This window comes from Solanum tuberosum, unplaced genomic scaffold, assembly GCF_000226075.1.
Source record: "Solanum tuberosum cultivar DM 1-3 516 R44 unplaced genomic scaffold, SolTub_3.0 scf00073, whole genome shotgun sequence".
Taxonomy (NCBI): Eukaryota; Viridiplantae; Streptophyta; class Magnoliopsida; order Solanales; family Solanaceae; genus Solanum; species Solanum tuberosum.
The window spans coordinates 3830-30003 of record NW_006239002.1 but is presented as its reverse complement, the minus strand read 5'-3'; the positions used below and the strand labels follow the sequence as shown (position 1 = coordinate 30003).

Genomic DNA, 26174 nt, shown 5'->3' with positions numbered 1-26174 from the left:
TTCATGACACAAGGAAAGGAATTGCATTCAAAATGAAGTTTAGACAGACATGAGAAAAATTCTTGCAATATTGACTGAAATTGGAACACTAATAAAATGATTTAAATTTTAATGTTTGCTTCACAATTTTCCAGCCATTTGTGTCAAATTACTGGATGACCTTCAGTAAAAGGAATCAGAAGCTGCAATTAGTATACACTCCAAAGTAATAAATCAAAGTTCAAGGTTCACTTCTATATAAGTGTGTGCGAGTGTAGATACATATGGGTCGGAATTTGATATCTGAGAGTGTACTCACTAGAGTCAACATCAAAACCCACAAACAGTAGATCTTTGTCATTTCATTTGTTATCTATTGATTCGAAGAAAATGAGTTTCATATATTATCAGTGATATTATTGTGAGGGAGAAAAATCAAACCCATCCAAGACAAGCTTCAAGTGATGCACAAGCGAAGATATGTGTCCAGTAACCTGCAAAATGGAAATGAAGAGAAAAGGAAAAGGAATTAGGAAAACAAGCAATCAAATGGAAACAATGAAACTTAGAAGTACTCCCTTAGTCCCTTTACACCAACCTGCACACAAGGTATCAATCTTGTAAGAGTTTTGATTGCACCACGTCTTACTTCTACTGAAGCGTCCACTTTAAACAACCGAATAAGTGCAGGAAAAAGAAGATGCATATGCTCATCTAATGTCCCTGCACATTAAGGTGAGACAACTACCATCAACATCAAAGTGATACTAACCAAGGCATGGACCAGAAACAACCAAGGAAGACTAACCACCAAAAACTTCAAGGGTGTGGAGAATAGGAATAACATATGTGTAGTCATTAAACCTCTCCGCATCAGTAAGAACTTGAATACAACAGGGAAGTATATCAGGAAGATACTTTCTGAATTCATCATTGAGTGCCAAGCAAAGTTGCTCAACGAGATGCAGAATCTAAAACAACAAAAGAAAACGACCAGTAAGATCATTAACCAAAGCATCTGATTATAATGCCCTACACCAAAAATATGTGCAGTATATTAATACCAACTGAAACTACTACTGTTCTTACAGGAGCAATGTGGACAGGTCTGTTAGCAACAGGCAAGCTGAACGATGACCATAATTCTGATATCAGAGAGAGCAACTCTGGCAGATATTTACGGATGTGCTACAAACAAAAAAATCATTTAACAGACCTTAAGAAATTAACAAAACCAATTGAACAACAAGACAGACAATATAATTAAAACGAAATATTACCTGTCGTGCAATAGATACCAAGGTTCCAAGTTTCCATGTTATAAATTCCTTTAGACCATCCTCACATATGCGTACAATGTGAAAGAGATCAGGCAAAACCTACAGAAAAATAAAAGATACAATCATAAATAAGCATCTCTGATATAATCATCCACAACTAATGTTTGGGAAAAGAAGGGTATACCAATTACAAGCAATAAAATTCACTATGTTCTATTTAAGTTTTCAACTTCCCCGTGTCATTAGTTGGTTGTTCCCTACTTTTATAAGTTAAAAAGTAAAGATCTGACATCTTTATTAAGCTCAGGTTCTTTTTCTCTGTTACATTTGCTCTGTAAAAAGGGTGCAAATGGGAGGGTTTGCCGGGCGTGGACAGCCAGGTGAACTGTTTGTGACATGCTAAAGAACCACATTTGATGAAACACCAGGGGAAGGATGAACTCACACTTTTAAACATAAACATCCAGCCAAATTGATAAAGTAAGCTATACAATGGAATGCGAGCAACAATTCACGTACATATCCTCGTTATGTGAGATAGTGGACTAACCTTAGGCAAATAAGGGACACACCCGAGGCCCATTGACTATACATGCAAAAGTCAGAAGACAAAAACAAATAAGTGTCCCAGGACTACCAGTGTCAAAAGAAGAAACAGGCAAAGCAGGATAATAATAATGGAATCCTGCTTAAGAAACAGTTATAAAACAATGAGAAATGAGGTGCCCAACTGAGTCTCCAGACCTTGAAAATAAACATAAGAGATCCAACCACTTTCTGGTGGTAACTTGACAGAGATGGATCCCTGAGAATCCGCATGAGTGAGTTGATAGCAACCTGCAGCAGTAGATGCCAGTTAGGAAATCCATAAAAGGAAACAATAAGTTGAAGGTTTAAGTCTCACAGTGGAATAATAATCCTCAGATGTTGCAAAGGATGGCCAGAGATCCGTAGACAATTCATCCATTGATCTTATATGTTGACCAGGATCACCAGTCACCCGTGTAACTTCACCATGGGATCCAGGTAAGCTTTGTTGATTGCGCTTGTGCACATGGGGATCTAAAGCACCCATGATGCCGAGAACCTGCAAAATTCATGCTCAATGAACTTAAGTACCGACTAATCCAAAGAAAACATATATATTGGACTAACAAGATTACAGTTACCTTCAAAACCTCTCTTCTTGTTGACCAAGCCAGTTCACCATTGAGCAGTTTCAAGAGCAAACCAAGCAACTGAGGATACTCATTGTATGGAGTAATTACATATCTACGAACATTACAAACAACAAATTTGTCAAACATGATTTTGAATAATTTAAAGCTAAATTAGTGCACCGGAGCCATGAATAGCATGGTGAAGAATACCCGCAAAAATAATAAATTTGAAAATACAGATAGCACACCACAGTCCAAAGGAAAGAAAAAGTAAGTATGCCGCACAAACAAAACAATATTAGAAATAATCCCCAATCGTAGATTATCTAGGAACCAAACAAATAGTAAGTAAATGACTGATTGCAAAGGAATGATGAAATCAAAGGTTGAACAAACCACTCACCCTGTACTCTGTACAACTTGACCAAGTGTTGAAACAGCCACTTCACGTTTGGTAACAGCAGCCCCATCCAGTAGAGCTTCAACAATTAATGGCATAAGTTCTGAAATATACTGTCGCATGGCAAAGCCGCCCTGAAGAAAGTAAAAGAGAGACAAAAAACGAGAATCAGGGTTCTCAACTATCCACAAGAACTATCCAGATGCATAATGACAACAGCTGATCATCTTGGATCTTATAATGCAAAATCAAAATATCTGATACAGAGAGCTGCAAGGATTTAGAGTGACATGAGCTTCCATTGATATTATTTAAGCTGCAACACAATTCTTGACTATAACAAAAACAGAGGGCATACAAAAGACACCAAGATGCAGATGAAAGATCACAGGGGAAAGACCAAACTATAAAGATCAAGAAACACTATATTTGTCTCAATTTGTTTGGCACGGTTTGAATGAACGCCGACACGCACGGTTCAAAAAAGAAGCGGGTATAGTTTTTGACACATAAGATAGTTGTGCTTTAATGCCAAAGTTTTCCGTTGACCAAATAATATCCTTTTTTATTGAGTACAGATAGTCCCATCACAACACATTTTTTTTAATGTAGTGGGACATACATGTCAGGTCATAGACAAATGGAGATGTAGAAATTAGCTAGTTTCTAAATATATAGAAGTACCGATCTTTCAAGGAGGTCAAAAAGAAAGTGCCAAACAAATAGGGACGGAGGGTATTATCATTTACAGGCATTAATTCCACCAGGGTTACCGATAGACTCAGGTGCAAGTTGACTTAAGCCCCTTACTGATTTTTCAATTGAAAATGGAGACAATTTGGAGTACAAGTAGCTCTAATGTGACAAGGAGGTCACAGCAAGGAAAATTGGAAACAGCCTATCCACACAACAAGCTTAATCCAGCAGTAGTCAGTTCCTAGAACTCTTTACTAAGTGAGAGAGGCTGAGAAAATAAAAGGAGAAATAAAGGTGAATTTAACAACAGATAAAGGATCATATCGTGTCTTCAAAAAAAGTTAATCTTGAGACAAAGTTTAAGCTAACACATACAATAACTGGAAAAGAACTGTGAAGCAGTTTTTTCCAATTGAAAACTGCAAGGCCATCTTTTTTATGAAAGAACTGTTAGGCACCTTAAAATAGGAGGCTTTCACTTAATAATCGAGACAGATACCAATAACAAATGAAACTATTATAATAACTAAAATAGTAATCTCTGCACACCAACTAGAACAACTAGATAGCTAAAACAAATACAATAAAATTAACAGACTCAATTAAAAAAAGGTCAAATACCAACAAAGTTAAATGCAATTAGATGTAAATCTTAGCTCACAGTGATTGGGATTATATAAGAAAAGATTAGGATAAATAAGCCCACATTGAGAATAGGATATATCTAAAGAAATATCTGAAATATATCACTACCATGTGATGATAGAAATGCAGGGAGAAAAATAATCTGGACATCTGCCCCAATAGGAAACATGCCTATCAAAGAGTTGAAAGTCAATTTATTTACAAAATCAATTCTGGTATTGCCCCTAACCTGTTCGCATCCCTGTCAGAGGAGAACTAATCCTCTTTTTCTACGATAACTTGATAACTTCATTTACAGTATCTTTTAAAAGAGCATTTTACAGTATTAAATTTGTAAGGAGCCAGGGGAAGAAACAGTACACAATAGAAACACACTAAGCATCTCTAGACAGTGCTGCATGAGAGATTAGGGTGATCATAATTATGAAGAGGCTACATACCACTCTTGCGAGATCCCCAACAGTCACTAGGACTCCACTAATAATGCCACTATTTGCATTGACCCCTGTGCCCTCACAGAGTTTCGCAACAAGAGCCTGAAATAAATGGTATTAACAAAAGCAAAAGGGAAGAAAAATGGCACAGCACATATAAGTATAAATTCTGGACCTTGTGTATAGGAGTAACGTATGGAAGAACTAAGCGTTCACAATTGCGAATCAAGCAACCCAATAACTTTGCACTCTCTTCTTTACACTTATTGTCTGCACTGCTAACAGGGTAAGATATGTAAACATAACAAGCTTCAAGCAGATCAAAAAGGAAGTAGACTCTTTCCACTATCAAAGACCATATGAAAACCTTTGTTCTAGGTAAGTTAACAGCTGAATAAGATGGCGACGAAGTGCTGGTAGAACATATGCTGGATTCTTTTCAGATAATCTGCCGGCTAGTGAAATTGCATACTCACGAACTTCAAAATCCTGGAAATATAAATAAAAAACATAAGCATAATAAGAACACATGGTTTAAGGAGAAGGAGACAAGGCAGTACATGTCCTAACTCCTAATAAAAACACATAAAAGTATGCATTTTGCTGCATCAACACTTAAAAAAAGAATCAGATATTCAAAAAATAAACAAGCTGGACTTTTTCGCAGTTTTAGAAGTTAGGCTATTAGAATATTTTCCTCTTGTGTACAATCTCTATGTTTATGCTTCTTAGCCAAAAACTACTCCTTGAGAATATTTTGATAACAGAGGTGTTTTGGCCAGCTTGCTCGCACCTCGAACATTCCACCAGGTTACAGGGTACCTGATACCTCCCATCAACACAAGTTCTGGATAACTCTGACCACCAACCCCTAGGGCAGATGGGAGAAAATCACCTTGTAGCATTTTTTGTCTTGCAAGTCCATGATGTCCAAGGTTTTCACCTACTTCATTGACCACTTAGCCACACCTTTGGGTGCAAAATTACTCCTTGAAATTTGCACATACACAATGCCCATTTATACTCCAAAAAATTTAATTAATCGACGTGACCCCTTCTCGTTAAATGGAAACCTTTCATCTCCACCAGTTAAAATTATGTTACTTTACTCTCTCCTTTTTTCTTTTTTCAAAAAGGAACAATATAGGGCTTAAGATTTAGGATTGTTTGCTCTCATCTCACTCTCCTTTTTCCTTTTTCTTTTTTTATGAAGTGAAATTACAATAAGTATAACAACATAAAATAGAGAACCTACACAATAATATGGTTCTATACAAATAGTGCCAGATCTTCTGTACAGATAAGGATAGTCATTGTTGCTCTCTCTCACTTTATACTCCCCTCCCTAAGATGTTTGTCACACAATATTTAACTAAAGGTAATAATTCCAAATTTTTACCATTCCTACAAACATAACGATTTAATAGACAAAACTAACAAGGGAGTCAAAAAGCACTCTAGAGATTATATATGCACAACAAGTTTAGTTCTTTCTTACAAAAGAATGTAAAATGAGACTAGAAGAGGATGCAAGCAATTCAGATATCTAAATGAAGATCTAATTCAAACAAGGACTTTAGTTGCTCTATAGTCCGCACTTCTACAATGACTTCCAAACAAGGCCTTCAGTTAGCTCATTCAGTCAACTTTGTTGACATTCTTCTCATTGCTAAAACCCAAGGAACAAAAAAAATATTCACTTTCCTCAAGTAGCAAAAATATGCATTTTATATGTTTCCTATATAAAATCCATCTTCTAACAAAAAATGTCTAAAGGAAAGTACACCACTAGAATACTTCCTATTCAACTACATAAAGTTCAAAAGAAAGAAGAGAGCAAACATATAGGATTCTTCTGGAAAGAAAACATGGAAGATTTTGACTGCGAAAGCTTGCAATATTAACAACGGTTGCAAAATGAATGGCTGAGTTTATAAGACCGCGTACTAGTTTATCCATAAGTTCTTAAGACCATGGATGTTACTCCCCTTGCTTTCTCCAAATAAATAAATTAAATGACCATGAGAAAGTGAATTTTCTCTCCACTTTGGCATTTTAATCTTTTTTCTATTTTGGGAACTGAACAAGGATCTAGATTGTTTTATCCATGTACTGAGACATATAACACTAGCGTCATCAAAGTAGACATTTACAACACATTGAAGAGATCGTCATGAATAACTACAAAAGCATGTGAATTAAGTACCTCGTCATTTAAAGTGGCAAATATAGCTGTCAAACTATCAGCCTGAGCCAGAAACTCGTCGAATCCTCCATCCGCATAAAGAGAGGAAAATATAGAATGCCGAACAGTAACATCAGCATCAGCAACAGCGGCAATGAGAAGTTTTTGAACAATCTGTAGAAAAGTAATTCAGTTAAAAAGGAATCATAAATCACCATGTAAAACCCAGAAACAAAAACCTTCATATTCATAATGTCGAGAAGTACTTATCAACCAAGTGGAAAAGACACCTTAGCATGAGAAGCTGCTAAGTTTTGATGACAGTTTTCTGGAGATTTATTTCTGCGACAAAATTTTTAATCACTAAGGATATAAGATTACCTAGTGAAATGACCTCAATGGCCAGTTGATAATAGAAGTTTTGGCCATACCAATATTGCTGGAAATTTTTAGTTCCAACTCTCATCACCACACTCTTGGCCACATTAAATATGAGACCACAAACACGTACAGCGAACTAATAAGTTACGCTACAAAAATACATCATAAAGAGAGAAATAAAATGGTACAATCCAGGAACTTGAGAGACTCCACCACAAAGCACATGCCCACATATCTCAGACTTCACAGTCAACTACTCTGAATTGAATTATAGATATAGAGGACTTTTGGAGATTATATTAGTCTCAAAAGGACTCAATTTAATCTATTGAACTAATTTCTCTCAAAGGTTTAGTACTAAACCAAGATTCTAGGCTAATCAAAGAAAAAGCCTTGGCATTTGATGCACAAAGCTATCTAGTTTCTTCTTCTTGTTTGCTGAAAAGCCAACCCTTGAAGATCCTTTTTAAATCACTTGACCAGTTCAGTAAGAAAGTGCAAAAAAAGAAAGGAGTACCAACAGATTACTGTCAATTCCCCTTGCCTAAACCACATTGTAATCCTATTGTGACAAAGTAAAGAGTGTAATGTAAATTGAAATCACATGTAACCAAAAAAAAAATTGCTTTGGTTTTTGAGAAGGTAACAGAAATATGTTACAAATTATGAAAAAGAATATAAACATATGACACTGGAAAATGCTTGATCCAGTAATGGGCTCAAGAAAGAGACAAAAGAGTAATAAAATGGTTTACAACATACTATACAAATACTACTGACCAATTAAAACAATTCAGGAGATTTTTCGGAATGGAGGAAGTATTTAACAAGTGCAAACTTGGGACTTTTTTTTGAAACTGGTAACTTCGCAAACTTGAGACTTGGTCGACCAATGAAAACAAAGTAGGACAATTTGTGGGATGACAAGAGTAAGCAACATATGCTAAACTTGGGACCCAGTCCAACAACTAAAAGCTTAATCTCTATAGCATGCATCCAAAAATCAATGCACCAACAAAATATTTTCTTGGTGTGTCGGTGAAAAACAAAACAGGGATACCTGCAACCTCTTCAAGAGGATAAACCGTCTGAGAGATAAATATAGAAATTGTATTACTGAGCCACTCCTAAAAGGCTAAAACTGAATTATACATCCTTATACAGATATTAGGACAAGGGTGCTTTTTACAGGCACATATTTGAGTAATCAGATAATTACTAATTGATAAACCAGTGAAATATATAATACCAAGAGAAACTTTTCAGAAGCAAACCTCTTCAACAAGTCGACGTCGCTTTCCACTAGCGCGATTGATTCTACTAGGACTAAACTGGGTAGAAGACATCGCCAAAAAAGAATTTGCTATTAGTTTGCAGCAACACAGCGCAGCATCCTTCCGTGTAGCTCCATCCTCATCTTCTAAGTATACAACAACAGACTCCCTTGCAAACTCAAGAAGATCATGGCCCTGTAACCCCAAATCCACTATCAAACTAAACTGTCAAGAAAGGAAATAAAGTGCACAAAAATATAGATGACAAACCTTGAAATTAAAACGAGCAAGAGTTTGCAAAGCAAGTTGTACTAACGCAGAACCACTCAGTTCTGGAACTTGGGGGGTAACTGTAGCAAGATGCCCTCGACTCAAAGCAGCTGATTGTCTTGACATTGCATGATGAGATCTTGAAAGGATTGCTGATATACATTCAAGCAGCCGATTCTGAATGGTCGGCAACAAAGGTGGAATGCTGAAACAGAAAATACACATGTTACACTTGAGCAACACCACACAAAAGAACCAGTTCTTGAAAGTTCTAGTCAAACTCAAGGAGAACCTTTCAGTTAGTAACTCCAACGAATCCACCAGTGTTACGGAAAGCCCAGCAGAAAACATAGGATCCAAGAGACCACGAACATGAGGCTCCATGGTTGGTCCCATTGCTTTAGCAATATTTCCAACACATGCAAGAGCCTCAAGTGAGGGTCTGCCTCTACGGGGAGCAATCTGAGAGAAACACATTTCACCTGTCAGGGTTATTGCTTCACGCATATACATGTTACAGAAAGAACCTACAACACAAATGTGGAATGCTGCGACACAGAAAATACATATGTTACCCTTGAGCAACACCACACAAGCTGGTGTTCATGAAAATTCTGCTCCAACTCAGAGAGAACCTTTCAGTTATTTATAACTTCTTTTTATATAATGAACACAGAAAAGATAACTTCCCAATAAAAGAACTGGAAACAGTACCGCAAGTACATCTGCAAGATCAAGAAGTCCGGAGGAATGGAAGCTTTGCCTTATAAGCGGACCACTTAAGTTATCCACTTCGTTTATTTAAACCTATGATTCTAGCCGACCTCATTTGTTTCATTAAGATTAAGATGTCTGAATCTGAATGCGCATCCGAATATTAAGATGTATATTAAGATTTAGAGATCTGAATACACACCTGAATATTAAGATGTTACATTAAGATCAGAATGTTAGAATGTTAAATAGATAAGACAGTTTTTTTTTCAACATTTGAATGTACAAAAATTAATAAATACAAAATTCAAATAAGATACTAAATTGATCTAATATTATATCAATAAAATATTTTAAAATTTGTATATGGCAATTGATGGTGGTAATGATTAACGATGGTGATTGTGTGTGTCAATTTGGGATAGTGTTGACTGATAATGGTGGTTGTGGGTAGTATCATATGGTATAGTGGTTGGTAGTAGTAATTAACCATGGATGGAGGTGGCGACTGATAATTAGAAGTGGAGTGATATCGATAGCTAACAGCGGTGAATGATGATGGCAGCTATGTTGAAATGGTGGTTGTGGGTGGTGGGTGAAAGTAGATGGGGTCTGTCATCTTTGTTCTTAATGACATTAATCATACAGACCCATTAAGTGGTTGTAAAATAAGAAAAACAAATGCACTTAATGATTAAGATTCAGGCCTTGAAAACAAAAGACTTCATGAGATTAAGACTAAGACCTTCATTAAGTGCAAATAAATGAAACCTTACTTTTGATCGTATAGTAGAATTTGAGGATACAAAAATAACATCCAAAATTCAAATATCAAAGAACTCTGGAGACTGTATACATTGGAAAAATTTTGCTTTCTTACCTTCTTGTACCCTACTCCAATTCCGGTAAACTCACTTCATCGGAATCACCTTTTCTTCTTATCCTGTAAATCTTCCTCTTATATATCTTGCCGGAAGGAGAATAGAATCTATTTCAGATTACGGGGGGCCTATGACCTAACAGAAACCAAATCAACATCTAGAATCTGGTATTAATGGGTGGAGAGTGTCAGTCTTATATGAGAAGGATGACCTTAAGCAGAGGAGCTCTGGTGTGGTTGTGCGGAAGATTAAAGGAGGCATCAGATCCATCCACATACATTTATTGCTCTTTAAAATTCAATAAATATTGCGTTTTCTGGAAGAATGATGACCGATTTGGATTCTTCAACAACTGCAATGATCGAAATAAATATGCAATATTTATAGTCATCAAAATAAATATTGCATATTTATTTCAATCTTTGCAGTTACTGAAGAATACAAATTGGTCATCATTCTTCCAGAAAACGCATTTACTGAAGCTTGGGAGAGACTAAAAGAAAATTGAAAATTTTCTTAATAAGCTACTGGAGAAACAAAATTCAATTACAACAAAGGATAAGTGTAACTGGGGAGAAAGAGGTGAGGGGAGTTACAAAGATGTGATACACAAGAACAAATGGGCAGCACTTGAACATCCTAACAAAACAGATTGAGCAGCAAAAGAAATTATCGTGACAAAGATCCTCTGAGAAGAAGCCTGGTAGGCAGCTTTCCGTGATGCGACGAGATCCCCACTCGCAACGATGTCAGAAGTTGGACTCAAAATACTTGGAAAGGTATCTATAACCTTTTCTTTATAAGGTAACATTTGTATTGATTCCATAGGAAAAAACATGAAGGTTAAAATTACAAGCTACATCTAGGCTTGGTTAGCAAAAGTATAAAATCTATAGGGACTCTAAAAATTGACCGGCTGGCTAATCAGAACAATTGGGTCAGAGGTTTCAGAATAGGCAATCACTCAAGGGAGGAATTACAGATATGTCACTTGTTGTATGCAGATGATACTGTTATATTCTGTGAGGCTAAGGCAGGACAACTTAGCTACATCAGAGTGGTGTTAGTAGTCTTTTAGGTTGTTTCTGGTCTAGCTATCAACGAGTGAAAGAGTAGTATTTTCCCAGTAAAGAAAGTACCACAAATATAGAGTTTGGCCAACATTCTAGGGTGCAGAATTGAGAATTTCCCAACTACTTATCTAGGCATGCCACTGAGTAATAGTCAGAGAGTTGGAAATTTGGGAAGGGATTGTGGAAAAAACATAGAGGAAACTAGCCAATTGGAAAGCTCAGTATATATATCTTGGTGGCAACCTGGCAGGATCACTCTAATCAACTCGGTCCTGGATTCTTTACCAACTTATGTAATGTCTGTGTTCCCCATTCCTTCTAGGGTGGAAGAAAGACTAGATAAGTTGGAAGATAATACCATCATTTATATGGTGTTTAATTTGGAAAAAGAAACAATAGACATTTTGAGGATATTACCAATCCTGTTCAGACAGTCAAAGAAAACTGTTTCAATACATTATACTTTTGGTGTAAAGGTGTAGTAGTAGATGAACGGTGAGTAGATTTTATAGGTGCTTTTATGAGTATTTAGCTTTTCCTTCTTCTGTTTTTACTCTTCCTTGTTTAATTTTTGGGCACATCTTTTAAAGGTTGCTAGCATAGCCTTAATGCTGAGGAATACAACATTACCTTTATCAACAAAAAAAAACAGTACATCTGCAATGACATATATAACATACCGCATCACGCAAGTGAGAGGTTATTGTCGGCAAATAGTTGATGAGTTCACCATCCAGAGCACCTGCCATCTCCCCCAGAGCAATGAACCCACTGGCACGTTCTGCAGGTATTTTAAGGACATGAAGTATATGATTCATGCATATCTGTAGAAGTAAAATCAACAAACTTGAGGTTACAGTAGTCAACATTGAAGATGCAATTCTCATTCATCTAGATTTTCCAGTTAGTAAAAGCAGATTAAATCACTAAAATGAAGTTAAAAGTCACAAACCGTTAAATAGTTAGTCACAAATCGATCACGCAGGAAATGGGCGATTCGAGGAAGTAAAGAAGTTATGCTGAGGCGAACTAGGCGATCTCGGTGCTCCAGGTATCTTAGAACAATTTCAGCAACCTCCCGGTATCTTGACATCATGAACTCCCCTGTGTTCCTGCACATTTTGATGATAAATTAGCTCTTATCATATCACAAGCAGAGATAATAGTGGGTCCAATTCCCATAGCATGTGATGTGAGCATATTACATTATTCTTTGTGAAGGAGAGAAAAACAAAAAACACATAAACGTGTGAAACTAGAGTAGTCATGGAACATATTAGCATAACTACATACATGGCTATACAGCAAAGAAAAACTGTCCTCCAATAGCTAGCAGAGGTACCTCGATCACCGCCCTCTTCATGCAGCCATCCATCACCTATGAACCTTCCCTTCACCCCACTAGCACCTCAGAGACAGGCAAACTGCTCCGTCACAAACCAACAACTATCCTAGAATCTTTTTGACTTAGAAAGTTTTTACCTTTTCCCAAAAGTATTTTCAAAACATTGTTTGGTTATGCATTGGAATGATTTTTTAGTTAGTTTTTAAAGATGAGTTTTTCAAGTTTGAAATCAGTGAATGTTTTTTTCAACTCATTGAACTTCAACTTTTTGCAAGTGAGATACATGTCCAAATACAACATCAACTTCAAAGACTTATTTTTAAAGTTCCAATCAAATGTATATCCAATCGCCTACTTAATCACTCGGGATCTACATCTAATATCTCATGTTAACTACTGTACCCAGGATCTTTCAAGATTAAGAATACCAATAGCTAAGAAGTAACACAAACTCTAAAGAGAAAAGACACTCCAGTTACTTTTAAGTTCTATAAATTCTTTAAACTTATTCCTTCTTTTTATTTCTGATAAGTAGACTTTTGAAACTAGTCATGGTGGACAAGTTTACGGCCTTTCATAGTACTGAAAGGAAGAACACTAACTCGCACCTGTTCTGAAGGGCATTATACCCACATCCCACCATACTGAAATTGCTAGAAGTACGAATAGTATTTGCAACAACGTAACAAGACAATATCTTTAAAAATTTGACCACATAATCCAAGATCAACAGAGGATGCTGTCAATATACACCATCAACTAACGAAAACTGATAAAAGAGATACCAGTCAATGCCAAAAAGAAATATCTTCTATAAATGACTGAAACCCCCAGGTAGCCCCACAGATATTATCAATCTATAGATCACAAATGCATTCTAGATTCAATTGCTAATAAGAACAAGTAGGTAGTAGACACCTTTTGGTATATGGTTTGTATCCGGGAGTTCTTTCCCTCATTATAGGTAGTAGACATTTTCAACCAAAACACACATGTAATTTCGTCAGCCTTAAGGTACTTAAGTCCTCACGATATAACCAGAGATTTTAAGCTAGCATTCACCCATAGATTTGGTCTAAATTTGGAAAATTTATTTTCAAAAAAATTTAAAGTTCTGCGTTTTAGGGAATTCCATTTACAAAACTTCAATTTTTTTCAAGCAAAATGCATGTCCAAAAATCACAACTTCAAAAATTAAAGTTTCAACTTCAAAATCTCTAGCCAAAACGGGAGATAGTATCCAGTTTCTCAGACATTCAGCAGATCACAGCAATTTAACACAGCACAAGAGACTGTGAAATATTTTCCTACAATGAAATAAATAATGTGATGCAATTTGATAGCAAACCTTAGCAGCTCCCCGACTGCGAGAAGAGATCCATGTATACTATGAACAGGCGCATTTCTCCCCAATCCATCTTGGGTAGCCTCAAACATTCGATAATACCTGTTGGAACCGCCAATTTAAGAGTAGATATCTTGGATCAAGAAATTTGTGACTTGATGAAATTTTCTGAAAAACTACAAGGGAGGAGAGAGAAGTAGGCATATACCACTGAACACGCCATCGTGTCTCACGCTTTTCAATAACACGAAGGCAGGCACGCAATGCCTCAACAGCCTTCTCCCGGACAGCCAACGTTGGATCCCTCAGAGCAACCCAAATAGCATCCACAAACTCCGGCACGTGAACATTGAAGACGGTTGAAGCATTTTCTGCCATTTCCTAAATTTTAAAGATAGAGATTGAAACAGGGACAGCATCAGCAAGTACATAGCTCATATATGGAATTGGAATTCAATATGCTATGTAGTGGGTGATAGGGGGGAGAACTGAGAATTGTTAGGGGGGGGAAATCAGTTAGGCTGAAATATAGATGTATGTTTTTGCTTAATCTTTTAGGGAAACATGAAAAATGCAAATCAGGTGAATGACACATGCTTGACGTACTTAGTTCATATTGTTAATAAATTACCTTACCTACCAACAAATAAAGACAGAGAATTTGGGGAGGCCTGGACTATTAAGAAACTCCTAACTACCGATTAGACACTTGAGAATTAATGGGTGGTCTTCTGTTTCTATTTAACAGTTGGATATGATTGAATTATGTAGAAATAATGACTTCTTCAGTAACTATATTACTAGACAGATTAAAAATCTCTAAAGTAGTAGAAAAATATTTAATTTTTTAAATTGAAAGTAGCAGAAAAATATTTGGCTAGAAATACTTTCAGTTACTGATTAAAACAGAATTTCATTTAAATAACCTACTCTTCAGCAAAGTACATATATATTTGAATATTGACATGATTACCTTCCCAATTGATCAGCATTATTTGTCTATTGTTTACTTACATGGATGCTACAATATGTGTTTAGCATTTATATAAGGAAATGTTGTTGACAAGCTACAACATAAAGATGTTTATTTAAAATAATATAAGAATGACAACCACATTTCTATGATATGAACTATTTCACTCTTCATTCGGTAATAATAGAAGAAAAAAAAAACACTAGTTAACCTTTAGGATACAATTCTAATAATAGCAAATATTTTGTATTCAGTTTTGAGAAATTCTAGCAGTCAAGTCTTATAGCATCTATGGTTTAACTCAAAGTTTTCTCATCACGTAAGGATGAAAGAAATAAAACCCAGCTTTAAAGTTTCCGCTTATACAACAAATCATGAAGAAACATGTTAATTATACCTTCAATATTAAGACAGCAGCAAAGCGACGATACTCAATTCTTTCACCACGGAGCCATTCTAATGCAACTTTTACCTGCAAATACAACAGAATTGAGATCCTGATGTTAGACAATCAAGTCTCTGAAGTATCACAATGTTACACACCTGACGTTCCACTTCATCTGCAGTCATTGCACCACCAGATCTAGCTAGGTGACCAAGAACTTTACTAGCAAGGACCAAGATTTCAGGATCACGCTTTGTTTCAAAAGCAACGCGCATGTAATTGGAGAATTTTGCCACTTTTGATGCATTTTCGCTGATGGTGACATCTATTAGCTCGTCAATAGCCCTCAATGCTCCCAGGTTTTCAGAAACTTCATTACTATCAAGAAATGTGGTAATGCGTTCATATAGATGATCCATAAAACGAGCAAAAGCTTCTCCACTAAGATCACGAGCTTCTTCCTCTACAAGCCGCCTCAAAGTCAATGCAGCCCCATCCTACCAGAGAGAATAAAATAAGATTTCTGGCATGGTTAAAAAGTAACTCAAGTATTTAAAAGAGAACTTTGGAAGAGGGAACTGGGAAGAATGGAAAGAGGCAGAGAGAGAGCATCCAATAGCATTCACACTCAAACAGAAAAAACAGCAACATTCGGCAAAAACAGAATGCTATATGATTAAGACAGAAACCCACGTCAAAAGGCTGCTTTGCTAACCCTTCAATAGAAAAATAAATCAGGAAAAGTGAATGAAAACACACAAAAACAAAACTTGGTATTCACATAATTATTCAAACCAAAAAGTTCACTAACATGATTGATATAAATTTAAAACCAGGACCTACCCATCTCTCTTGATTGATGGAGGGGAAAGTAAATAAGCATAATTAACAAGAAGCATATAACAGGAATCTTGTATACAAAACAGTGATCAGTCATTTCTATGTCGTGTCGTGATACCAAACTGGATTTTAAAAAACATATATAAACCCACAATAATAATAAAAGATGTGTTAGATAAATATAGCCATCCTCCGATCCACCTGGCTTTCCTTCTACGGCTGAAACAGAAGAAAGACTTTAGGAGTATATCTGCTGGTCTTCTTCCACACAATTCAATAAAAATAAATGTGCCCAAAAGAAAAGTGTATCATTCTGCTTTCTTTCTATTTCAATCTCTTTTTAATCAAGAAAAGAACTCAAGATATACCAAAAACTAAAATCTTAAACAGTCTTATGTACTGTATTAATTTCCCTCGGTCCTAAGAAAATCAAAATCATGTCTGGTTCCACTTCCTCACCAATTCAACAAATGTAACAGCACAGCACCAAAAGAAAGAAAAGAACTCTTTATCCAAGACTTCCTGTTAAAATTGAGAAAGAAAAAATCAAGAAAAGAACTTTTTATCAAAAAAAAAATCAAGAAAACAACTCAAGATGTACCAAGAACTAAAATCTTGAACAGTCCTCAATTCCTAAGACAATCAAAATCATGTCTTGTTCCACTTCCTCACCAATTCAACAAATGACTAAAGAACAACATCAAGATTCCCTTTACTGTTCCAACTCCACAATTTTCAACAAAAATAAAAATTGAAAGAAAGAGAAGAAATCAAAGAACCTTAGGATTGCCTCTTGAGCATAAGTCAGCAAGAACTCTATTGAGAGCATCAATATTTCCGGCACCGGTGGTTGCAACTGGATAACGGATCGCCTGAACGGTGGTAGCCATGTTTTCAACACTCTACAACATACACGCAGTACCAAAACCTAACACGATCAAAAGAACATTTTTTTTGTGATTCACTATGTACAAGAGAAATTGTAGATACGCATTTGTATTTGTAAAGAGAGAGAGACAGTGAGCTTCAGGAGAAAGAAGAAGCCCTCTTTAATGTTAAAAAGGAAAAAAACCCTTTCGCCTATGCTTTGCCCACTGTGATTTTATTACAACTGGGTATTGGGCTTGTGGGCGCAACACTAATATACTCCTTTGTTACTATTTTCTTGTTTTTTTCAATCAAAATATTTAATAATAATATCTATTTTTATAAAAAGAAAATATCAAAGAACTAAAATGCAGAAAAAAATATTGTAATTTTGCCTAAAAAAAACTCAATGATATTATGTATTATATATTTATTAATGATATTTTGATAGATGAAAAGAAAATATTTACATGAAAAAAATATATATTGACAAACACGATATTATAGATCATGTGAGTGTGTATTTGTCGTTTATTTACTGTACTGGTATTTGACAGATATAAGAAAAGATTATGTTAGATAAGTTGTCACGTAAAAATGATTGTATTGGTTAATGCAGATGAATAAATTTTATCGAGGAAATCACACGAGATAAAACTGACAGTTACGTGATCAAGAATAACGTGCTGACAATGTGTCGTTTAGTAATATTTATTAATGATAATTTGATAGATGAAAAGAAAATATTTACATGAAAAAAATATATATTGACAGACAAGATATTACAGATCATGTGAGTGTGTATTTGTCGTTTATTTATTGTACTGATATTTGACAGATATAAGAAAAGATTATGTCAGATAAGTTGTCACGTGAAAATGGTTGTATTGGTTAAAGCAGATGAACAAATTTTGTCGAGGAAGTCACACGAGATAAAACTGACAGTTGCGTGATCAAGAATAATGTGATGACAATGTGTTGTTTAGTAATATTTATTAATGATATTTTGATAGATGAAAAGAAAATATTTACATGAAAAAAATATATATTGACAGACAGGATATTACAGATCATGTGAGTGTGTATTTTTCGTTTATTTACTGTACTGATATTTGACAGATATAAGAAAAGATTATGTCAGATAAGTTGTCACGTGAAAATGATTGTATTGGTTAATGCAGATGAACAAATTTTGTCGAGGAAATCACACGAGATAAAACTGACAGTTACGTGATCAAGAATAACGTGATGGCAATGTGTCATTTAGTAATATTTATTAATGATATTTTGATAGATGAAAAGAAAATATTTATATGGAGAGAAAAAAATATTGACAGATAGGATATTACAAATCATGTGAGTGTGTATTTGTCGTTTATTTACTATACTGGTATTTATTTGACAGATATAAGAAAAGATTATGTCAGATAAATTGTCACGTGAAAATGGTTGTATTGGTTAATGCAGATGAACAAATTTTGTCGAGGAAGTCACACGAAATAAAACTGGCAGTTACGTGATCAAGAATAACGTGCTGACAATGTGTCGTTTAGTAATATTTATTAATGATATTTTGATAGATGAAAAAAAAATATTTACATGAAAAAAAAATATATTGTCAGACGCGATATTACAGATCATGTAAGTGTGTATTTTTCGTTTATTTACTGTACTGATATTTGACAGATATAAGAAAAGATTTTGTCAGATAAGTTGTCACGTGAAAATGGTTGTATTGGTTAATGCAGATGAACAAATTTTGTCGAGGAAGTCATACGAGATAAAACTGACATTTACGTGATCAAGAATAACGTGATGACAATGTGTCGTTTAGTAATATTTATTAATGATATTTTGATAGATGAAAAAAAAATATTTACATGAAAAAAAAATATATTGTCAGACGCGATATTACAGATCATGTAAGTGTGTATTTTTCGTTTATTTACTGTGTATTTATTTGACAGATATAAGAAAAGATTATGTCAGTACGTTGTCACGTGAATATGGTTGTATTGGTTAATGCAGATGAACAATTTTTGTCGAGGAAGTCACATGAGAGAAAATTGACAGTTACGTGATCAAGAATAACGTGATGACAATGTGTCGTTTAGTAATATTTATTAATGATATTTTGATAGATAAAAAGAAAATATTTACATGAAAAAAATGTATATTGACAGACAGGATATTACATATCACGTGAGTGTATATTTGTCATTTATTTATTGTACTGGTATTTGACAGACATAAGAAAAGATTATGTCAGATAAGTTGTCACGTGAAAATGGTTGTATTGGTTAATGCAGATGAATAAATTTTGTCGGGAAAGTCACACGAGATAAAACTAACAGTTACGTGATCAAGAATAACATGACGATAACGTGTCGTTTTAGTAAGGTGGGGTAATAATAGATAAGTGGAAAGAAAATATTCACCTGAAAAGGATCAATTACCAAATAATTTATCATAAGACACGTGGAAATGAACGTATTGGTTAATGAAAATAAATATTTTTTTATCGGGGGATTCGCACGAGAAAAAACATGTTGATAGCTAAGCAATTACGAATCACGTGATAATGATATGTCGTTTAATGAGGTGGGTAATATTAGACAAGTGCAAAAAATGTACGTACTCACACGAAAAAGATTAATCGTCAGACAATGTATCATAAGTTACGTGAAAATTAATGTATTGTTTAATAAGGTAGGGTAATATTTTCATTGGAGAAAAATATTCACACGAGAAAGATTTGTCGCCAGATAATTTATCACAAATCGTAATGAATGTGTCGTTTAATGATATTAGGGTTATATTTGTCAGGTAGAAAAAAAGTTTCACACAAAGAAAATATTTTGCCAGATAAGCTATTATGAGTCACGCGATAATGAATATGTGTTGTTAATTGACTGTGGGTGATATTTGATACTCCATCCGTTTACTTTTACTTGTCACTTATTCCTAAAATAGTTTTTCTTTTCTTACTTATCACTTTTGATATATCAAGAAAAGACAATATTTTATTTTTCATGTTTTACCCTAAGCATTAAATACTTATTTTTAAAATCTTTTTTCAGGACATCATTTAATAGAGAATAACTTGGTAAAATACCTATATCAATAATTATTTTCTTAATGAGAATGTCAAGTTAAATTGTGACAAGTAAAAGTGAACCAAGGGAATAAATGGGAGAAAAATATTCATAAAAAAAAATGGTCACATGATTATTATTATTAGTCAAATAATAATAAATGTGTCACTTAAGGAGGGTAGGGTTGAGTTAGTTAGAATATGTGTTATTTGATTAGACAAAAATGGCTAACTAAAAGCTTGGTTATCCTAAAATTTAATTTGTATGTAATATTTTTAAATCAATTTTATCGTACGAAAAGTCATGTCTTTTTTTTTAAAAAGCACAAAAAAAATCTTTACATTTTTCATTTACACTACTATAAAATTAATCGTATACATAACTTATGTTATTTTTCTTTTATTTTAGCTGTCTCATTTCACGAGATGAATATTGTAATTATTATTTTAAATGCTTTTAAATTTTATGATGTATATTTAAATAAATTCATATTATAATAAAATGTCTTTTAAATTTAGAACTAAACTCAATTATTAATAGAAGATAAAATTATTTTATTTTACATAATTCAAAAAAATGGTCACCTCATAAGTTATTATTAGTCAAGTAATAATAAATGTGTCATTTAATAAGGGTTGAGTTAATTAAAATATGTATTATTTAATTGACTAAAATGACTAATTAAAAGCTTAATTATCCTAAAATTTAATTTATATGTGATATTTTAAAATCAATTTTATCATATGAAAAGTTATGTCGTTTTCTTAAAAGCACAAAAAAAAATCTATTCATTTTTTATTCACACTATTATAAAATCAAACGTGTACATAACTTGTGTTCTTTTCTTTTATTTTAGTTGTCTTCATTTTACAGGATAAATATTATTATTGTTATTTATTTTTTAAAATACTTTTAAATCTTATGATGTTAGTTTAAATATGTCTATGATATAATAAAATGTCTATTACATCTATAAGTAAACCCGAATATTAATGGAAGATAAAAAAAATATTTTACATAATTCATAAAAAAAATAACCTTTAAAAATGAAAGTGAAAGAATTGTTTTAATATATTGATTTTGAATTATAATTTGAAATTAGGTTGAAATTTATTATGCGACATTAAAAAATTTAATTATATTTTTATTCTAAAGAAAATCATAAGAACTATAATCAAGATAGTAAGTTGTTTGTTATTTGAAAATTTTAAGTTGTTAATTTGTTTCAAATGAGAATAAATTATGTTAATTATGATTTTACCGAATAATGTATTATGTAATTATTAACATATTTGACAAATGAAAAAGAAATAACCACATAAAAAGACTCATTATTTGATAAGTCATTATGATTTATGAATCACATAAATAATTTTGTCCACTATAATTTTATTATAATGAAAAAAGGTCAATGTGATTGTGAATTTGTCGCTTGATTATAATAATAATAATATTTGGGAGGTATAAGAAAATATACTCTGTCAAACAAGTTATCGCGTGAAAATGATTGTATTGGTTAACACAAATGAACAAATTCTAAAAGGGGGATATACATGAAGAAAAAAAAATGTTAGCAGTTAGGCAATCACGAATAACGCGATGATGGTATGTCATATTTAGTAAGGTGGATAATATTAGACAAGTGGAAAGAAAGTATTCACACGAAAAAGATCAATTGTTAGATAAATTATCATAAGTCACGTATGTCTGCAACAAATTTTAAAGTGATAGAAAATAAATTACAATCACAAAAAAAACATGAGAAAACATAGTTTTATTGATAAACAATGCGATCCAAATCTGTTCCTCCCTTGATCCTTATGATTGTTCTGTCTCTTAATATTTCTCCATGATTTGAGGATCGTTAGTAACATATTTCTCAAACTAGGATGCTTTGGATTTAATCTCTTTATGATTATTCCACGAATTTGCGAATATTCGAGATGTCTTTTAAAGGGAATATAGTACCATTTATATAGGTATGAACTAGGGTGTAGGGTTGAGTAGCCTCCAAGAATCCTAATGGGAATTGAACACATCTTATAGAGTCTCAACTCGAATTGAATACAACTTGTAGAGTTTCACAAAATTTCAATGTTTACAAATGCCCTTGCTTCAAGGCTTGTCGGAGTGTAGACTTGATGAAACTCAAATACGAGGCTTGAAGTACTCATTTTTCCACCTTTGCACTTTTGTGACTTCAGATTTGCAGAAATGATATATGAGAGAAGAGATGAAGAGCAGTTTTGGTCTCACTGGGTGTGCCAATTTGTTTGCAATAAATTTAGAGTGACAGAAAATAAATTACAATCACAAAATAATGGAGAAATATAGTTTTATTGATAAACATTAGGTACAAATCTGTACTCCTTGATTCTTCTGCCTCTTAAGATTTCTCTGTGATTTGAGGGTTGTTAGTGACGTATTTCTCGAACTATGATGATTTAGATTTAGATCTCCTTAGGAATATTTCATGAATTTGCAGAATATTCGAGATGCATCTTGAAGGGGATACAGTACCCTTCATATAGACATGAACTAGGGTTTAGGGTTGAGTAGCCTCCAGGAATTATAATTGGAATTGAACACATCTTGTAGAAATCCACAAAATTTCAATGTCTACAACGTAAAAATGAATATGAAAAAAATTTGACCAGGAAATTCGCACGAGAAAAATACATATTGATGGCTAGGCAATCACTAATAACGTAATAATGATAGCCCGTTTAATGAGGTGGGATAATACTTGACAAGTGAAAAAATATTTACACAAAAAAGATCAATCGTGACATAATCTATCATAAGTCACGTGAGAATGAATGTGTTGTTTAATGAGGTAGGGTTATATTTTTGTGGAAAAAAAATATTTACGCGAGAAATATTTATCGTCAGGTGATCTATCACGAATTGTGTGATAATGAGTGTGCCATTTAATGATACAAGGGTGATATTTGTAAGGTGGTAAAAGAAGTTCACACACAATTTTTTTTTATCGCTAAAGAAGTTATTACGATTCACAAGAGAACAAATATATGTCGTTTAATGAGTGTGGAGTGATATTTTATAGATGAGAGAAAAATATCCACGCAAAAAAAAAATTGCCACCAAATAAGTTAACATTAGTTGAGTAATAATAAATGTGTCATTTAATAAGGGTGGAGTTGAGTTACGTAGGGTATTTGTCATTTAATTAGATCAAAATAACAAATTAAAAGCTTAATTATCCTAAAATTTAGTTCGTATATGATATTTTTTAACCTACTTTATCATAGGAAAAATCATGTTCTTTTTATTTCTTTATTTTTGTCAGAAGTAATCTCTTTTCTAAAAGAGCCCAAAAAAAAACGTGTGCATAATTTATGGAGTAGTTCTTTCCTTTTATTTTAGTTGTCTTCATTCCGCTGGATACATATTATTATTATTTTAAAAATTACTTTTAAATCGTATTATGTTAATTTGAATATGATCATGATATTATAAAATGTCTTGTAAATCTAGAAGATCAACTATTAATGGATGATAAAATTATTTGATTTTTCATAATTCATGATTTTTTTTGACATTTCAAAATGAAAGTGAGGTTTGATATGTTGATTTTGAATTTCAATTTGAAGTTGGGTTAAAACATATAACGTGACATAAAAAATTTTAACAATTTTTTTCTTCACAATTTTGTTTTTGTTTTTGTAAGAGCTAGAATCTAAGTTATTATGAATCACATAAAATAATTTTGTCCACTATGATTTTTGTTTTATTTAAAAATATATGTACAAGGAAAATGACTTAGTTTTTGAAAAATCGATTAAACTTATAGTTTAAGAGAAACCGAATTTCCAAAAGAACAAAGTCGCCACTTAATTTTTATTAAAAAAAATCAAGAAAAAATATAAGGTGTTTTCAAAAGACTTAAACAGATAAAATCAATTGAAAAAGGGTTCGAGTTCAAATGTACATTCCGAGAAGGTGTTAGGCCCTCGGAATGCCCGCTAACCCGCGGCTGACCGACGATTTGACCAAAATGATTTTGACTAAATTTAAAATTTTAACTTAAGTATAAGAATTCATTTATTTTAACTAATTGTAAATTTTAACTAAGTAAAGAACTAATTTATTAACTATATTATTATTTTATATTCTTTTGAAATTGACTTAGTAAGAAAACTAATTTATTTTGAAATTTCTAACTTAGTAAGAAAACTAATTTATTTTAACCTATCATATATATATATACCTAAAAGGAAATGGCTATCTTCGGGAATTTAATTAAGTTAAACCATAGGATAATCAAAGTGTTAGTCGACATAATAAACAAATAAAGAGCGAAGGAGAAAGATATCAAATTTGAGTTTTCGGCTCAACTTTAGGAACCTGTCCTACTACTAAAATGGTCCAAAATATGAATTTGGGCCTATTTAATCAAAAATCGATGCTGGGCCATCCTTTGGGACCCTTTGGGCCCATTTTCGCACCAAGGACCTGCGTATACAAAAGGTGTATATCGATGTATATAGGCCGTATTTTGATCTATTTTTGTGTATATCGGGATGTATACCGAGGGTATATGGCCTATCTTGACCCCTGCGACCTGTACTTCATTTTTTGAACCTGTATATCAGTATTTTTGCCATGTATACCGGTGTATACTGCTGTATACAGCCTGTTTTCGACTTTTTCGGAACCCGTAATTTCAATTTCCAGCCTTATTTCAACTTTCCAGACCTGATGACTCGATAGAAAATATGGGATTGGACCCTATAGGCCCAATCCCCGAAATGCAAGAAGAGGGAGCCTTCAAAGGCTCGAAAAGAGGCAATTCATGCAACAAAGAAAAAGAAAAGAGGCAAGAATTAGTATCCGAACCAAATAGAACAAATGAGATACAATTAAATCGAAGTAAAAGCTATCTAGAAAACCGAAAACCAAGAATACAACCATTCCAATTATTGGGACCCAAAAACAACAAGTGACTAAAAAGAAAAAAGAGACAAAGCTAAATTAACTTAATAAATGACAAAAATAAAAAGCACAACACTAGAATACTTAACAGTGGCATGCATACCCCTATGAACTATAGAATCTAAGGAGCCTATATAAAAGGGGGGTAAATAAGAACAGATTAATACACGAGTCAACAACCCACAATGATTCAAAAATCGAGAAGAAACATGCTGCATAATTATTGAGTAAAACACCTCATTCCAAAGTCAAATTTTAACTTTACCAATAGAGCCTAACATTGCTATTTTGATTATGCTAAAGGACAAAGTGCCATTAAGAGACAGTAGTAGGCCAAATCACCCTTCTTTCTTTTTTCAATAGGACTATTATTATATTTAAACAACTAGATACGGCAAACATTTTTACTCAACTTGTCATGCTTATACACATATGGGTAAAAACCAACAAAACATTCATAGCAGCTGACATCGTTGATTGCTAACAACAAATAGACGAGTAAGCTAAACAAACTAGTCATGCGTATTATAGATAATTTCCAAATTACACGACCATGAAAAGTAAGAATGGCATGCTCATTATTATTCGAGATGAAGGCAAAACTATATTGAACCAAGCATGAGTCCTAACCCAGAACTATCTCAACACTACCAACAACACAGGACAAACGGGATAAATACATACGAAAAAACTAAACACTAAACAACAATCATATCGGAATACCCAGCAAATTCATTCGCAACAATAATATGAGAGAGGAGACAAGAAGTCACTAGGATAGAAACAATGGAAAAATAGCATCATGACCGACTCTAGCGTATCAGTTGACTCGAAACTCTTAGATTCATGTGAATGGTAATCTCAAATAGCAAAGAAGCATAACATTAGATTCAAAACCACGAAAACTTTGTCTCGACTAAGACATGAAGTCATTTGGGAAAGCATATATAGTGTATTAAAGTCATACAACCACACAGGCAGAGAAGCATATCAAAA

The 26174-nt window shown here is 33.4% G+C and overlaps 1 protein-coding gene across 2 annotated transcripts in view; it reads right to left on the bottom strand.

Moving 5' to 3' along the window:
• Nucleotides 1-17359, bottom strand: part of LOC102604383 (serine/threonine-protein kinase TOR) — a 36279-nt gene extending 18920 nt beyond the window's left edge. Inside the window, exons 1-24 of one of the 2 annotated variants that reach the window (XM_006346213.2) lie at nt 17040-17359; nt 15579-15917; nt 15433-15507; nt 14271-14443; nt 14066-14164; nt 12325-12484; nt 12053-12196; nt 8997-9166; nt 8705-8909; nt 8435-8629; nt 6801-6953; nt 4962-5083; nt 4770-4872; nt 4601-4696; nt 2823-2953; nt 2429-2531; nt 2164-2346; nt 2004-2096; nt 1810-1845; nt 1260-1358; nt 1069-1167; nt 788-950; nt 578-702; nt 421-473 (exon numbers count right to left, since the gene is read on the bottom strand). In XM_006346213.2, the coding sequence (XP_006346275.1) occupies nt 421-473; nt 578-702; nt 788-950; nt 1069-1167; nt 1260-1358; nt 1810-1845; nt 2004-2096; nt 2164-2346; nt 2429-2531; nt 2823-2953; nt 4601-4696; nt 4770-4872; nt 4962-5083; nt 6801-6953; nt 8435-8629; nt 8705-8909; nt 8997-9166; nt 12053-12196; nt 12325-12484; nt 14066-14164; nt 14271-14443; nt 15433-15507; nt 15579-15917; nt 17040-17150 (3230 nt within the window). In that variant the 5' untranslated portion in view covers nt 17151-17359. The remainder of the gene's footprint in view (nt 1-420; nt 474-577; nt 703-787; nt 951-1068; nt 1168-1259; nt 1359-1809; nt 1846-2003; nt 2097-2163; nt 2347-2428; nt 2532-2822; nt 2954-4600; nt 4697-4769; nt 4873-4961; nt 5084-6800; nt 6954-8434; nt 8630-8704; nt 8910-8996; nt 9167-12052; nt 12197-12324; nt 12485-14065; nt 14165-14270; nt 14444-15432; nt 15508-15578; nt 15918-17039) is intronic. The other variant, XM_006346214.2, reaches the window with a different exon arrangement.
• Between the last annotated feature and the right edge of the window lie 8815 nt (nt 17360-26174).